At 35.2% G+C, this 16,138-nt stretch overlaps 1 protein-coding gene across 3 annotated transcripts in view; it reads right to left on the bottom strand.

The window, feature by feature from the left end:
- Positions 1–16,138, bottom strand: part of ORC3 (origin recognition complex subunit 3) — a 105,553-nt gene that overhangs the window by 41,934 nt on the left and 47,481 nt on the right. For all 3 annotated transcript variants that reach the window (XM_072642778.1, XM_072642780.1, XM_072642779.1), the window contains one exon: positions 14,763–14,826. In XM_072642778.1, coding sequence (XP_072498879.1) covers positions 14,763–14,826 — 64 coding nt within the window. The remainder of the gene's footprint in view (positions 1–14,762; positions 14,827–16,138) is intronic.

Genomic DNA, 16,138 nt, shown 5'->3' with positions numbered 1-16,138 from the left:
GAACATCAATAATTACCAACACACATACCTGTTCTCCTATCAACTACAAAATCTTTATGAAAGTACATGCACTGGTAAGGCACAAGCAGGCTTTCAAAAAGTCATATTCACTAACGGACCACATCTTTATCATTTCACAATTAACTGAATGATGTAGAGAATATAAGATCCCACTGTTTATTTGTTGATTTTCTTAAAAGTATTTCATTTCACAGGACAAAATGCCACTTTTTGTGCTCTCTTAGAAACTGTCTCTTATACATTTATACATTAAAATCATCAAAGATTTCTTGGAATATGTACCAGAAAAAGTTCTGCTTAATGACAGAAGAGGCATAAAACAAGGAGACGTACATTTGTCAAAAGTATTTGCTGCTATCTATGATGGAGAAAACCCAGGGTAGAGTCAAAAGAATTCCCTGTGGATTGTGAGGTTTTCCGGATATTCCTATTTGTAAATGGCATTATAATGATTGCAATAAGTCCCATAACACTGCTTTATCATCATTCTGGGCTACACAACCACCCCTGGATTCTCTGACTTCGTTGCTATCTCCAGTTTCTGAACTCAGAACTTAATATCTTAAAAATGTTCTTGATGTCAGCTTGCTTTTTGGTCATCTGCTTTTTTTTTTTTTTTTTTTAAAAAGGTACATATAGTTACATGATGTCTAGGGAAGTGTGACAGCTGAAGAGAATCTATTTTTACATCAACAGCATAGCAATCTACCCTAGCCTGCATACTCCCATAGCATTATAAAAAGTATTTTTTTCTTTATTTGGTTCCAAGGATCTAAATAGAACTTTTTTTTTAATACTCAAGGAATGAAGTTGCTTTTTCAATCTCCAAATGACCATTAACATCATTAAAAACATTCCCAACCTTAGATTCACTCTCTACTCTTCATTATCCTTGACATGACACATCTAATTTTGTTTATTCAACCTTCCTGATACCACTTACACTCTATTGCTTCTCTCACATGGCCACAACCCTAGTTCAGGTCTTCATTACTTCTTGCCTGGACTATTGCCATAATGGCAAAATGTTTTTCTTCCTTTCCCTTTGCTATTGTCTCCAACCCATTCCCACAAAGTTGCTGAAATAATCTTCCTGAAGTATAGGCCTGACTTGCCACTCCTTGTTCAAGAAACTCTAGCAGTTCCTTACATTGCCTGCAAGATAAATTGCAAACTCTTTGGACATTCAGATCAGGGACCACATCCTACACAAGACATTCCCTGATCTCTTCCTGTGGCTACTGCTTTCCCTCTCTGACCATTTCAAGAATTTGTGTTTGAGTGTTTGAGGAAGGGAGGCTTCAGAGATACAACAGAATCTGTTGTCTATTTTCTTTGTGTATATAGTTATCAATGTTGAGATGATTCAATTTCAAGTCATACAAGAATCAGTTGAAGGAACTGAAAAATGTTTGGCCTGCAGAATAAGACTTAAGAGGGAACATATATCTCTTTTTAGGCAGAAGAAAGGCTTTCATATAGAAACTCAAAAAGAAATGGGGGCCACTAACCCATACATAAGGATCCCTGAGGGTCACATAATGACTCTGTTTTAAAATGTACTATTATCTGTTTTATTGTATTTTATTTATTTTTTCAAACATTTTCCAATAACATTTTAATCTGGTTCAGGCCACACCCAGGAGTGTTGTGGGCTGCATCTGACCCCTGCAAGTTGGATACCTCTGATTGAGAAGACAGATTAGACTGGCCCTGCTTAGTCCCACAGGCCAAAGCTAAGATAAAATTGTGGAAATTGCAGAAAGGTATTTTAGCTCTATATATAGCAAATATTTCTAATAATTAGAGATTCAAAAGTGGAACACGCTACATCATCATTGGTATGGGTTCCTTAATTGTATTAAGACTGGCTGATCACTAGTCTGGAATGATTCTCAGGAAATCTCTGCTCAGGTATGGTTTGGCTAGAGCTTCTGTCAACCAGGTATCTCTTCCAACCCTGAAATATTATAGTATGTTCTATATAATAACTATATTTTAAAGTTGAGTTTCTACAGCCCCTATTAAATAGATAATTGTTATAATTCTACACTTCACTTAGGGTTCAGAAAACTGGATAAACGCTCTACTGACTTTTTTCTTTAAGTCTTACTATACCTTGATGTTGATATGAACACAATGTCAAAATGCCCACCGGACTGATATTGTTGTTTAAACCTTTCATACTTCACATTGCGCAGTGAAAATGACTTTTTAAAAAAGAGAGAGAAAAGTATATTTATAACTTTAATGGCAGTGTTCACTGATGACTTAAACAATCAGTCAAGTCAGCTTAAGAATGAAAGTGTTACATTTGATCAGGGGGGTCTGCAATTGGAAATCTCAATATAGTATATTCTAGAGCAGCAATGTCAAACAATGTCAAACTCAAATAGAAATGGAGCTACTGAACCACACGTAAGGATGCCTGGAGCACATATTGACTTGGTTTTAAAGTGTAATATCATTTAAGTTTTATTATGTTTTCATCTTGTTAAATATTTCCCTATTACACTTTTATCTTATTCTGCCTGAAATCCATGGCATGCTTGACACCTCTATTCTAGAGGATTTGTTTTCTGTCTTTTGGGGACAGTTTTTTAGACATTATTGGATCTGTATGATACAGTGGCAAGATCAGGGACTGAGGATCATCTCTGACATTATCTATGGACCAAAAGTAAGTCCCTTCAATCCTCCCGGACTTCAGTTTTCTTATCTGTACAGTGGATACTAATAATGTGCTGCATGCTTCACAGTGTTGTCTTTATGAATAAATCTTAAAGCATTATAGAAATGTCTTATGAAATCATCTTTGTTAGCTGGTTAAAGGGCAGAGAATTAAATAATCTCTCTACTCTGAATACAGAATTGGAAAACTGTAGCAAGTATCCTAGACTGACAAGAAAGGTTTTCTTGGAAATTATAAGTGATTTCCACTAAGCTATTCTTTAAAAAAAAAATTAATTAAAATTGGTCATTTCTCTGAAGAATGAATTTACTGAAGAATAAGTAGGAATAGGGAACTTCCAGATGAGGAAACTCCCTCTACCAGAGGTTTGCCCCTTCTCTGCAATTTATAGTCTGAATTGCCTAAAGCACTGAGTGGTTGACTTGTCCAGGGTCACACAGCCAGAACCAGGTCTTCATGGTTCCAAGGTCAACTTTCTATTCACTATGCCAGGCTGGTTCTCAAAGAAGAAAGAATACTTTATTATTAGTTTATATTTTTCACCTGCACAGAAGAATTCTCAAGGAATTTTGGTTATCTTACTAAATATTCATCTTTTATTACTAAATATTCATCTTTTAAAGTTTATTTTTGCTAGTCAAAGATGAAATTTTAAACACTTGTTTGACAGTCAAACAAGTAGAAATAGAACATGAATATATGCAGTAGAAAGGAATTTAGAGAATGAGTCTGATCCCCTAATGTTACACAGAAAACTAAAGTCCAGGTTTTCCCAAGAATTACATAGCTAGAAAACAGGATTCAAGTCCAGGTCTGTTGACTCTCAGTGCAGTGTTTTTTCTGTTGAGCCATGCCTCCTCATTATGTATATGCTATTCAGCTCTAAAGGTTCTCTACATTTCTCCGCTTTTGACAATCAGCAGCATTAATAAAAGAGCAAGTATGCTAAATGTAATCACAAGGCATCATTAACAGGAATGATGAGGTCAACTCGTTTGTGATTAGCAACTTCATACCCTCCCTCAACTCCACTCCAGGACACACTGCTATGCTCTATCAGCATCTACTTGGTGATTCACTGATGGGAGGATGCTGATTGTGAAATAGTTCTCACCTACCTGTGGCCAGATTGCTGAGTCTTGGCAGCAAACTTGTGTTTATGTGTTGAATAATTTAAAAAATGCTTTACAATTCTTATCTCATTTGATTATCCTCATTTTACAGATGAGGAAACTGAGACAAACCAAAGTTAAGTGACTTGCCCAGGTTCACACAGCTGATAAGTGCTGGAGGCTAAGTTTGAATTCAGGTCTTCCTATCTCCAGGTCACTGAACCACCAAGCTGCCTCTTTTACTAGCTAAGGTAAAAGTAAGAAAACCTGTTTCGACATATATATATATTCATCACTGACTATATGGAAGAATGAGTTTTTAATAAATATAAGAATACTGGAGTTTTCAAAATTTAAAAAAGAAATTAACAGTGGAATTAATCAAAAGATGAATAAAATTCTGAGGAGATTTAAGTAGGCAGCTAGCAAAGTACAGTCGAATGAGGACTACATCAGGGATTCTGAGTTCAAAATCCCACCTCTGCCACTTATATCCTATGTGACACCGGACAGGTCATTGAACCTCTTTGGGCTTCAGTTTTCTCATCTATAAAATATAACCTCTAAAGTTCCTTTGAGTTCTAAAACTATGATCATGTCTGACAGGATAGGACAGCCCTTTGCAGGATAAGACAATCTGCCTAGAAATTCTGATAAATCTATGGTTTTGTTAGAGTAGTACAATCCCTACTTAAGAAAATTCAGATAAACTTAAGAACCCGAGGGAAGCTGTTTCTTCATGCTTTAAACCTGGATCTGTAAGATTTTGAAAGAAACCAGGAAACTCTCTTTTAGGAGTCTTTCATGCCAATAGTTCTAAAGGTAAACAAACACTAATTCTTGGGTTCCACTTCTCTTTCTTCTATGTGAAAATACTAACTATATTCAGTACTTTTCTCACTTATCAACTGAAAAAGAACTGTATTAACTTTCTATTATATTGTAATACAGAATGCCACTTGCCAAAGTACTAGAGCACATTCTGTTCCTTGTTTAATTATATTACACTCACTACACTCATTTCAAAATAATTTATAACTTTAAATTATAAGTAAAACAGATGTAAAAGATCATACAAATATTTTTAACAGACTATTCTTTAGTAAGTAGGACAAGAGATAAGATATGGCACATAGGCAAGACATACTCATATATAATCAACATAAAAAAGTAGAGATCCCTTTAAAATTTTTATTTGCTCTTGAAAACCCATATCTGAAAACCTAGTTAATCTTATTTCAAAGCACTTAGGAAAATAAATAATTAACAAAAACACAGATAAGACAGAGCATTTGAAATACTGGTCCAAAATTATCTCATAGTTCATGGTTAAACTAAGTAATGAAGACAGAACTTCTAAGTGGCAGTCTATTTCTGTTAAAACAAAAGTTTATGGAATTTAGAACCTTAAATAAGGTGACCACTACCATACAAGGAAGCTATCATTATATACATATGATCTTATTTTTTATAAGTTCTTCCTCTCAAAATATGTAAATCATTGAGCACATAAAATTAAAAACAAGACATATTTACATAGGATACTTATCTGCAGTCCTTAAGGGCAAGCCTGAATTCCAGCAGATTTTGCTTTTATAAGTAGAAGAATCATAAGTTAGTTGCTCCAAGGAGCCTCAAAATATATGCTGGGAAAGCTACCTTTTGAAAGCAGTCCTGTTTTGTAAAGAGTAAGGAAACTGTTAAGAGGAGTCATCAGAAAGGGCAAGGAAGAACAGAATACTACCACAGGGGCCAGGGTGGTTTAAAGGAGGAAAGGAAAAGAAGAAATTTCTAAAAGGGCCCAGGGAAGGAAATCACATGATAAAGAAGTCAGCATCCCATCTCTGCTCTGACTCTTCTTAATCTGTTGTCATGCTGGTATCCTTTCCTTACCGCTCTGAAAATTCTCTGAAGAATAGAAGGGCATAGCAAAGGGTTAATACCTTCAGACGAGGCCAAAGAAAACCAGCATCCCAAATGAGACCAAAAGATGGCAGTGGCTTGGAGTAAGGCACAGAGCAGGGAGTAAAGCATGGAATAAGCAGCAGCAGAAAAAGAGACTCAGTACAAGCTGTGGGCTCAGTCTTATGTCTCCAGCTACCTACCAGAGATTTCCACTTGGGGGTTCCCATTCCTATTCCAAACTGAAAAAGTCCAGAAGCAAACTCATTGTCTCAGATCTTCCTACCACCCTGGCTATGAACTCTTATTCTACAAAGTTCTGGGATTTTATCTTTGTACTATCTCTCATGTCTATCCCTCTTTTCCATTTTTACTTCTGCCATGCTAATTCAGTCCACTGTCATTTCATGATTAAGTAATTTTAATAGTCTCCTAACTAGTTTCCCTCTAGAATGAGTCTGAAGTTTCTATCTGCAGTCAGAGAAGGTGGACCCAACATGTTGAATATTAGAATAATAATAAAAAAAATGCTGGCAAAGAAGGGAAATAGCCAGTTCTTCTCCTGAGTAAGAAGGTGATTAAAAGATTAGAGACCTTCCAGAAGCAGCCAAAAAGAGTTGTGAACAAACTACAGGGAATAATAAAAAAACAAAAACCAGACTGATCGTAATGGAACAAACAAGATGAAAAGTAGTTCAGAATTATAGTAAACTAGAAAGAATAGTCTAGTCTAATAATCTAGCATGTGTCTAACAATATAGGGGTTACCTGAAAAGATTAAGGAAGAAAGAGACATTATGATCAGAATGGGATTATAAATATTCCAAGGTGGGAATCTGGTGATGTCTATTGTCTTTGGTCATGGTGGCTATCAATGAAAAGCAGGAGTGAAGAGAAAGAGAAATGTATAGATGAATATATGGTAGAATATTAAGTGTTATTATTTAAATGATTTACCTTAATTAATTGGTCCTCTCTAGCCATATCAACACTGTTCTTCTTTTTTCCAATTATATATTTGATTGTGTTCAATACAGATACAAGAGAAAATGTCTGAGCCAAACTGGATCTGGCAATAGTTCTACTGTGTTTTTCTTTCCACTCTTAAATAGAGTATTTTAACATTGTAACTAGGAATTTTGTATACAGAATGAACAGTAATGTAAGAGAAAAGAGAAGAAAATACACAGAAACTAAGATTGAATCCTTGACCTTTGTTTTCAGTTAATTCATTGTCTTTTTTTTTTTAAAGGTGATTAAAAACAAGCTTGTACTTGTTATTACAAACAATCTTGGAATTTAAGACATTAGTTAATGCCAAAAAGCCTACATTTTTCTGTTTCCTTTTGTTTTCTCTCTAGATATCAGAGGGCTCTTTTTTTCCGTTAGGAAGAAATTTTGACCAGCAACATTTCCCATGCTTGACGCATCATACCTTAGTCATCAGAAAGACAGCTACAAAGCATCACTTTCTCTTTGTTCCAGTGCATATGAATGTTAGCTAATTCTGTTTGGGTCTGTCTCTTGTTTTCCCACTCCAACACTAACAGTTTTGATTTAGGGAAAGCAGGGATTCTTCAGTTTTAACATGTTAACTGTCAGAGATGAGTCTTGGATTAAAAGGTTCAATCCCTAAACTAAAAATTCATTTTACCTCATTGTCCATCCTGTAGTTGCTTCTACTTTCTCCCTAATTGTCTCCCTTGGTTATTTTCTTCTTCTACAACAATTTCCTAACCCATTTGGCTTTTCTTACAATCCCAGAAACAGCCAGGAGTGGTAACGATCAGAAGAAAAACAGCAAATCTCAGAAAAACATCACAAAATAGACAAAGTACTGGACAAGAGGCAGGCAAAGGGATTTCTTAGACCTAGTTGTTCTCAAGCAGTTTACAATCTAGCTGGGCAGAAGAGACAAAAGTTAGCAGTACAAGGCAATACGATAAAACCTCATTGTCTAGCTATTTACTCTGCTTGTTTTCTAATTCAATAATTCAAAAGTATTAAAGCTCATACTATGTATAACGTACTGGGCTAAGGGCTGGGGATAAATTCAAACAGTTCCCTGACCTTAAAGGAGCTTACCCACAGTCTTTTGGGGACTTACTTTCTAGATTCAGAACAGGGATTCTTATCTTTGTCTTAACCTTTAGCAGTCTGGTGAAACTCCTTCCCACAGTGTTTTAAAACTGAAGGAAATACTAATTTTCAGTTAGAAGTTAGTGAAAATAAAGATGTAATGTTTTCAATCCAAGTTCAAGGTACTGCTGAAATCTATTCACAGATCCCTTAGGGGTCCATGGATTCTAGCTCATTCCAGAAATCTGAGAATTCTAAGAGGCTTGGTAAGTCAGACTGCAGAGGTCTCACAGTATTTGATTTAAAAAAAAAATCAATCAACAAGCTCACTATTAAGTGCTCACTATATTCCAGGTATTATAAGTTTAGCAGCAGTTAAATATGTCTCTGATTACAAGGAGGTTACATTTTAATTAGTTCAGATAATATGTAAATAAACAGCTATACAGTATTCAAGATTATAAGGATTATAGGCATTAGCCTAAAAGAAAAAAGCCCAGGGAAAGCTTAAAAACAACCCAGATTCATCCTAGTCAGAACTAAGACTAGCAGAAAGAGACCAACACCCTTTTTCCCACCTTGTAGGAGTTTGAATATCAATTAGCTGACAATTTCCCCCAGTATTCACCTCAGCATGAGTTAGCCACCAGTACTAAACCTTGACCCACAACCCAAATCCAAGGTCCCCTTGACCTTGGCCCCAAAGTCTAGTTCTGTATGATCCAGATGAGAACCTTACAAAAATTCAGCCCACTTTCCTCACATTCAGTGGCCTAACTCCAAAATGGGACACCAGTGGATCCACTTGTAAGTATCTATCCTCCCTGACTACCCTTGGACTATGCATCTCTCACCCTCCTCAATAAAACCTTGTTGCACCTTAGTTCTGTCTCCTTCTTATGCTATTTTTGGTTTGTTCTCTCCTTAGAAACAAGAGCAAAAGACCAAAGTTGTGACTTAGCTTCACCTAATTTCCAAGTCTTTGACTTAGGGAATACAGAGAACAAGGGAAGAATTGGGAACCACATGCCTTGCTGACACCAGGCTATGACTAAAGACTCTTCTTTCTGAGTGGCCCTCAGTTTTCCCCCTGGCAACATACATGGAGGATAAAGAAGACTAACTTTCCCTGTATGGGACTTTACCATTCAGAATCTCTTCAAACTTTAAGTCAAACATACATACAAAGCATATGGAAGGCAATCTCAGAGGGAAAACTAACAGCTGGAGTAGGAGCAGGGTGAAACCAGGAAAGGCTACATGCAGAAGATGGCATTTGAGCTGAGTCTTGAAGGAAGACAAGGATTCTAAGAGGTAAAGGTAAAGAGGAAGAGCATTTCAGGAATGTGGGACAACTACTAGTAGAAAGGCAGAAGTACAAGAGATAAGAATGCTCTAAGAATTAAAAAAGAGACTCCTGTTGATTGGGTTAGTCAGAGAAGGATGAATGGAAGAGGTCAGATTTAAGCTAGCCCTGGAAGAAGTGGGTGTGATTTGGTTAAGTGGAAAGGAAGAGGAAGTCATCCCAGGAGGCAAAAGTATGAACAAAAATATATGGAAAATGTCTAGGTATGCTTAGAAGGCACAATGAACTGGAATGTCTGTCTAGAGTGGAGGAATTATAATATGGCATGATGAAAGGGTGAAAGTTAGGTGGCCCAGTGGATAGAGCCAGGCCTGAAGTCAGGAAGATAAGTCTTCCGGAGTTCAAATCTGGCCTCAGACATTTACTAGTTGTGTCGCTGAATCCTGTTTTTGCCTCAGTTCCTCATCTATATACTGAGCTGGAGAAGGAAACAGCAAATCACTCCAGTATTTCTGTCAAGAAAATCCCAAATGAGGTAAGGAAGTGGGGGACACAGATGAAACAACTGAACAACAAAACAGTGAAAGAGAAAGTAGGAAAGGTAAATCAGGACAAGACTGTAGAAGATTTGGAGTTTGGACTTTTTAATCCTATGGGGAATGGGAAGCCAATAAAAGTTTTAAACACAAGACATGAAATAATGAAAATAGCATTTAAGAAAGATGAACCTACTGGTGATATTAAGGGTGGATTTATCCACTACCCTCACCAAAACCCACCAATGCCAAGTATTGGCTTGTTGAGCAAAATGAAGAACTGTTGTTAATATCGTATAATATCATAATTCAAAAGGATGGTAGTACATGATCAAACTGAATAAAACAGACTGCTCAAAGCTGTGAGACAATACTTTGCACAGGTCCTTGTGCATAGTAGGTGCTTAATCAATGATTGTAGAACTGAAAATCTCCTGCCTGATAACATTATTTTTTATTAGGTCCAATGGTAACTTATACCACAAAAACACAACTAATACAGGGCAAGCCAGGGTACATGTCTTCCCCAGTCAGTGTTTCTGTCAGAATCCACTTGTGATAATCTCATCTTCTAATCAGAAAGCTACTTTGACACCACAGTAACTCCAAATGGAACCATATTCTGAGTAATCCCTTAAGCCAAAGTGACTTGGCTTTGGGCAATTTTTTGCTGCTTTTGATCTGACAGTTTGCATACCTTCTCTAGGATCCTTTGCTTATGGGATTCAGACCATATGTCCTGAGGCAGTTAAAACAATGTTGTGTACTACTTTATGTTTGAACTCATTACAGGCCTAATAGACAAATCTCTCTAATTCCTCACAACACAAATTAATCTCTGTTTTGATTTATGACTCTGTGAACTGACCCTTAGTCTTTTGGCTGTGTACATACACATTCACACATGTAATCTCTAAAACTGCACAACTGTATTCAATTGATGTCATTTTGCTCTCTTCATAGTTATTCACATAAATATCTAGTGATATTTCAGTATTCAATAAACAGTAATTTCTGAGTGTGTATTCACTGGAAAAATGTAAGAAGACTGTGAACAAAAGAATGTATTTAAAGATCCTTTAATTCTTAACAAGAAAACACTAGGAATTTTGGTTATTTTTAAATATTCCAACCCAAGATGAATTAAAACTTCCAAAAATGTATCTTACACCCTTTTTATTCCTAGATAATAATGAAGATTACTTTTGTTCAAGGCTAGAAAGAAATACTGGAGTTCTGTTATTTTTTTCATGACAAAAAATATTTCAATACCATATTTTTTTGAGTAAAATATGTTTCTATGTGTGAAAAGGTAAAACTTGACATGATGTAACATAATTGTAAATATAATGAATCTGTAGCAACTGAGAAAAATGATTATTTCTCTTATATTAATAACCATTTACTATTGAAGAGATCAAGGATTTTTTCCCTTTCTGTTTCCTCATTTAGAAATTGGCCAGTATCTGAAGGACACTGCTGATAATGAGATTGGATTAATTTTCTCCTCAAATTTATTCAGAACCCAGCCAAGTGGAGAAGCTCTTTGTGCTCCACTCAGGTTTTTGGGAGGGGAAGGCAGAGATCATTTGTCTAGATTGCTCAGGGCTGGAGATGATGTAGGAGTAAAAGTGACATAATTTAAGTTAGTCCCCAGACCTTCCTTAGAATAGGTTCACCACCCGTTATAACAGTTATTCTTCTCGTTAATTGTTAATCAATCAGAGTTGATTGCTATCAGGAATACCCATTCTTCCAAGGGTATATAAGCATCAAGAAGATACTGGGATGCATCTTTGGTTTAGGAGATGCAGACAAATGATCCTTTTATTAAGTATCCACTAGTCATCATTAATAAAATGATTGCTAATTGCCCTGAAACTATGTCTCCGGAACTTTTTCTGTCATATAACACAAAATCATAGTATTTTAGAGTTGGAAAAGATTTCAGTGGCTATCTAGTCCAAGTGATAGTGCAAAAACAATCCCTGATTGCACAAAACCACAAGTAGTCATTCAGCCTTCCCTTGAAGATATCGAATGAGGGGAAACCCATTGCCTCCAGAAGCCCTTTTCTTTTACATAGCTGTAATTATTAGGTAGTATTTTTTTTCTTTCTGATATTAACTCTTAATTTGCCTTTTAATTCATTGCTCCCCGTTGTATACTCTGGAGTCAAAAAGAACAAGTAAGCCCTTCAAGCACAAACCAAGATAAATCAAAAGAGGATTTTTAAGTGCAAGAGATAACAACGGGCAAGAGTGTGTTAGAGAGCTATCTAAAAGTGATTTAATGGTAAACAGAAGTAATAGAGTATTCCTTTCCTTTTTCGAACACCTCAATACTTTAATGGGTATTTAAAATCCTCCTTTCTTGTCTTTTAAAAGTATACTTTGATTGTTAAGTTTTAGCAGTAAAAGCTTTTGGCTACTGAAGTTTTACTAGACAATTCAACTATAAACTAATCTAGCCATTCTTAAAACACTCACAGCAATCTTTGACTCTTCTATTTCGGATGATTTGTAAACTTCCTCTCTGCCCTATAATTTACTTTGACTTAAGGATTTCCTGTGAGGTTCTTGAAGAACTATAAAGGTTAATTAAAATGATTAATGAACCTAATTCATTAAGAGTTTTATGTTCTATCCCTATGAAAATTCTGTATCAGCAACATTCTTTAATAAACCATTATCTGGGGGGAGTCAAGATGGTCAGCTAAGATGCAGCAACACAGCAGAACTCTCTCAATAACTTTAAAATAACTCCTCAAATCAAATTTTGGAATAGCAAAGACAACAAAAGGTCAAGTTGAGATATTTTTCCAGCCTAAGAGCAGAATCTAATATTCTCCAGCTGAAGTATAAAAGGCAAGCATAACAATCATATTCTCAGAGAAAGCAAAAATAGATCCATTTAAAAGAGATAATCAGGCAAACTACATTTTGCTAAAAGCTATCAGAGACAATGAAATAATATCAAAAAATTTTACAGTAAGTTTCTCTAATAAAGCTCTCATTCCTCAAATATATAGAGAGAACTGAATCAAATTTATAAAAATAAGAACCATTCCCCAACTGATAAATCATCAAAGGATATGAACAAGTAGTTTTCAGAAGAAATCAAAGCTATCTCCAGTCATATGAAAAAATGCTTGAAATCAATAGTGAATAGAGAAATGCAAATTAAAACAACTATGAAGTGACACCTCACCTCACACTTATCAGAAATGACAGATTCTACAGGGGATAGGAGGAAAACATATACACTAATGAACTGTTACTACAACTGTAAACTGGTCCAACCATTCTGGAGAACAATTTGGAACTATGCCCAAAGAGCTTATAAAATGTACATATCCTTTGACCCAGCAATACCACTGCTAGGTCTGTACCTCAAAGTCATCAAAGAAAAAAAATACAAGGACCAATATGTACAAAGTCATTCACAGTGGCTCTTTTTGAAATGGCAAAGAATTAGACCCATCTGAACTAAAGCAAAGTGAAGTGAGAAGAACAGGAGATTCATGTGCACAGTAACAACAATGTTGTAATGATGATCAACCATGAAAGACTTGGCTACTCTGATCAATACAATGATCCAAGATAATTCCAAAGAACTCATGATGGAAAAATGCTATTAATCTCCAGAGAGAGAGAAATTATGAACTCTGAGTGCAAATTGAAAAATAATTTTCTCCTTTTATTTTTATTGCCTTTTTTTAACAATATAGACAATATGGTGGAAATGTTTTGCATGATTTCATATGTATAGCTATCGATTTGCTTGCCTTCTAAGTGGGTATAGGAGGGTTAGGTGGGAGGGAGTATGGAATTCAAAATTTAAAAAGAGAAGAATATTAAAAAATAAAAAATAATACTTTAAAAATAAACCATTATCTCAATACTTTCCCAAAACAGCAGAATTTAAAGGTGAAAGGGACCTTAAAGACCATCTTGTCTAGTCCCTTCATTGTAAACATGAGGAATATAAAGTACAGAGAGTTTAAATGATTTGCTTAAGGTCACAAAACTAGCTAAAGACATAGTTGGAACTAGAAAGCAGGTCTCCCAATTCTCAGAAGACTATTCACTTCTAAAAAAAACTACTATTTGCCACAGAAATAATGTTGACATTTTTCTTAGCTGGTGGATATAATATTATTCCATCCAAGTTTCTAAAATAGTAAATGGTATTCCAGAAGTCTTTAAACTATTAAAGATTAAAAACTGAACTAAGAATTTTTGGGGATATCCCATATAGTATTCAGGAGATATTGTCACATATAGGGTAAAGAGCTTATCTCAGAGTAAGGATGAACTGAGTTCAAGTCCAATTCCGACTTTTCAGTGACACAGACAACAATATAAGACTAAAACTTGTAGAGTAGGAGCAAATCTGCATTGGTAGAGAGGGTTTCCTCACTGGAAGTTCCTTACACACAGTTCATATCACAGGTCTGGTCCAAAAGAAAATTACTGTTCATAAAACTAATATCTAATTCTTAGGGTACAACATGTAACTTACATTAATTCTTCTTTTCCAAAGAAATGTATGAGAATTATTAAGATAATTATAAGGTGAAAAGCATCTAACATAAAATTAAAAGCCCCCGTCTATGTAATGTGCTTTAGTTTACAATTTCCTCAAGCTCATTACGTCATCTCTGATATTATACATATTTTGTAAAGCTAAGAGTTTGACACTTGAGCCTCTTGGTTCCTGTGTTCTGATGCATGATGGCTCTTGCAAAGAAATTTTAAAATAAGATTGCCTACAGATTTTAAAACTGCTATGAGAACATCAAGCTGAGAGCTTGATGTCCTTTCAGAACAGACTAGAAGAAAACCAATATTCTAGCTTAGGTTTTTTTCTCAGTAAAACAATTTCTGATACATCATCTCTAGGCTTTCTATCATCATGGACTAATATTCAAATAATAAGCCCACTATAAAGAGCTGAAACATCACTGCACAAAGTAAACTGAAGTATGCTAATTTAGGAAATGGGCAAGGAAAAGCCTGACCTACAAAATCTTGGTTTTAAATTCTTTGCAGAAAAAAAGAGCCAAAAAAAGTCTTAAAATTGACAAAGATTCCCCCTCCCCCCATTCTTACCTTTAGAAATCTCTCATCTGTCAATAATGCAACTTGTTTTTCTGGAGTTTGCTTCTCTACATACCTGAAATTAGCACATGAGACAGAGACATAATCCAGAAAAGCATCATGTAAAAAAAAAATGTAAACTTCCCCTAAAAGAACCCCAAATTCTTCCCAGTTTAACATCCACAAACATGTATTTCTTCCTAAAAACAAATCCAAGATGATGGTCAAAGTTTCATGAGATCTACATTCAGAGCATGGGGCACTCATCAGAGAATTTGTGGGCAAGATAGGAAAAAAATGCAACAGTCTAAAATAGAAAGTAATATGAATCAGCATAAAAAGGACTGAACCATCCATTTGGAAATGTAACCAACCAATATGAGTTAACTAGCCACATCATACATTAGTCAAGCGCTAACATGAGCTAATTCTGCATTAATAAAAGTCTGGTTCCCTAAATGGGAAAGTGGATACTCCTGATATTTTCTGCTTGGTAACTGACTACTGTTAGGAATACTGTTGAAGAGAAGTTCTTGTCAAGTACAGCTGGACTGAAAGATCTTGGAAATCCCTTCCAACTCTTAGAACCTTGGAAGTCTATCATTTTGTTCATAAATATAATGCTCATGAATCAGGGGTGTCTCTTAAGGTGACAAGGGATCCTCCTAAATCTTATCAAGGGAAAATATCTACATGAAATGATGCAAATCAAGACAATTAGAAAAGAATACTTACAAAGTCAACACAAATAAACCATCAATAGACTCAGTAAGAGTTTTTGTTTAACATCATGGTTCTATTTGATAAAATGTACACAATAACAATGATTATGAAAACTGAAATTGAAGGTTGTGTAAGTTACAGAGACTTAACGTGTTCCTGAAGAAGAAATAAAAGAATGCACCTCCCTTAGCAGGGATATTAAGGATATGGAACAATGCATATATTGTTGGATGAGTGGGTTACTTTTGTTGAATTTTTCTTTCCTCCTTTAAAAAAATTTGTCCCCTATGAGCGGGATAGGGAAATATTAAGAAATGAAGGTAATACAAAAATAAAAGATATCAACAACTTTTAAAAATCAGGATAAAATGTAGAGTGTAACACATTAGAGGTTTTATGCAAGACTTCGTTCCATATTGTGTATGTTTATTTGTTTTGTCACTGATTAAGTTTATAATAAAATTGAAAAAGTTGAAAAAACTCAAGGAGACTGAAATATAATTTATGTAAAATATGTGACCTAATTAATAGTACCAAGGCCAAGATAACACTGTCATAATAGAAGAGTCCTGATTTGTATGGATTCTAAAAATAGGAATGCCAATGCTGTTCAAAGGAGAGACATTAGAGACAAATATTCCAGTCACTGGAAAGGTGTATTCTAT

The sequence above is a fragment of the Notamacropus eugenii genome, chromosome 2 (genome assembly GCF_028372415.1).
Source record: "Notamacropus eugenii isolate mMacEug1 chromosome 2, mMacEug1.pri_v2, whole genome shotgun sequence".
In the NCBI taxonomy this organism is placed as follows: domain Eukaryota; kingdom Metazoa; phylum Chordata; class Mammalia; order Diprotodontia; family Macropodidae; genus Notamacropus; species Notamacropus eugenii.
The sequence above is the reverse complement of the archived record's forward strand: the minus strand, read 5'-3'. Positions and strand labels throughout refer to the sequence as shown.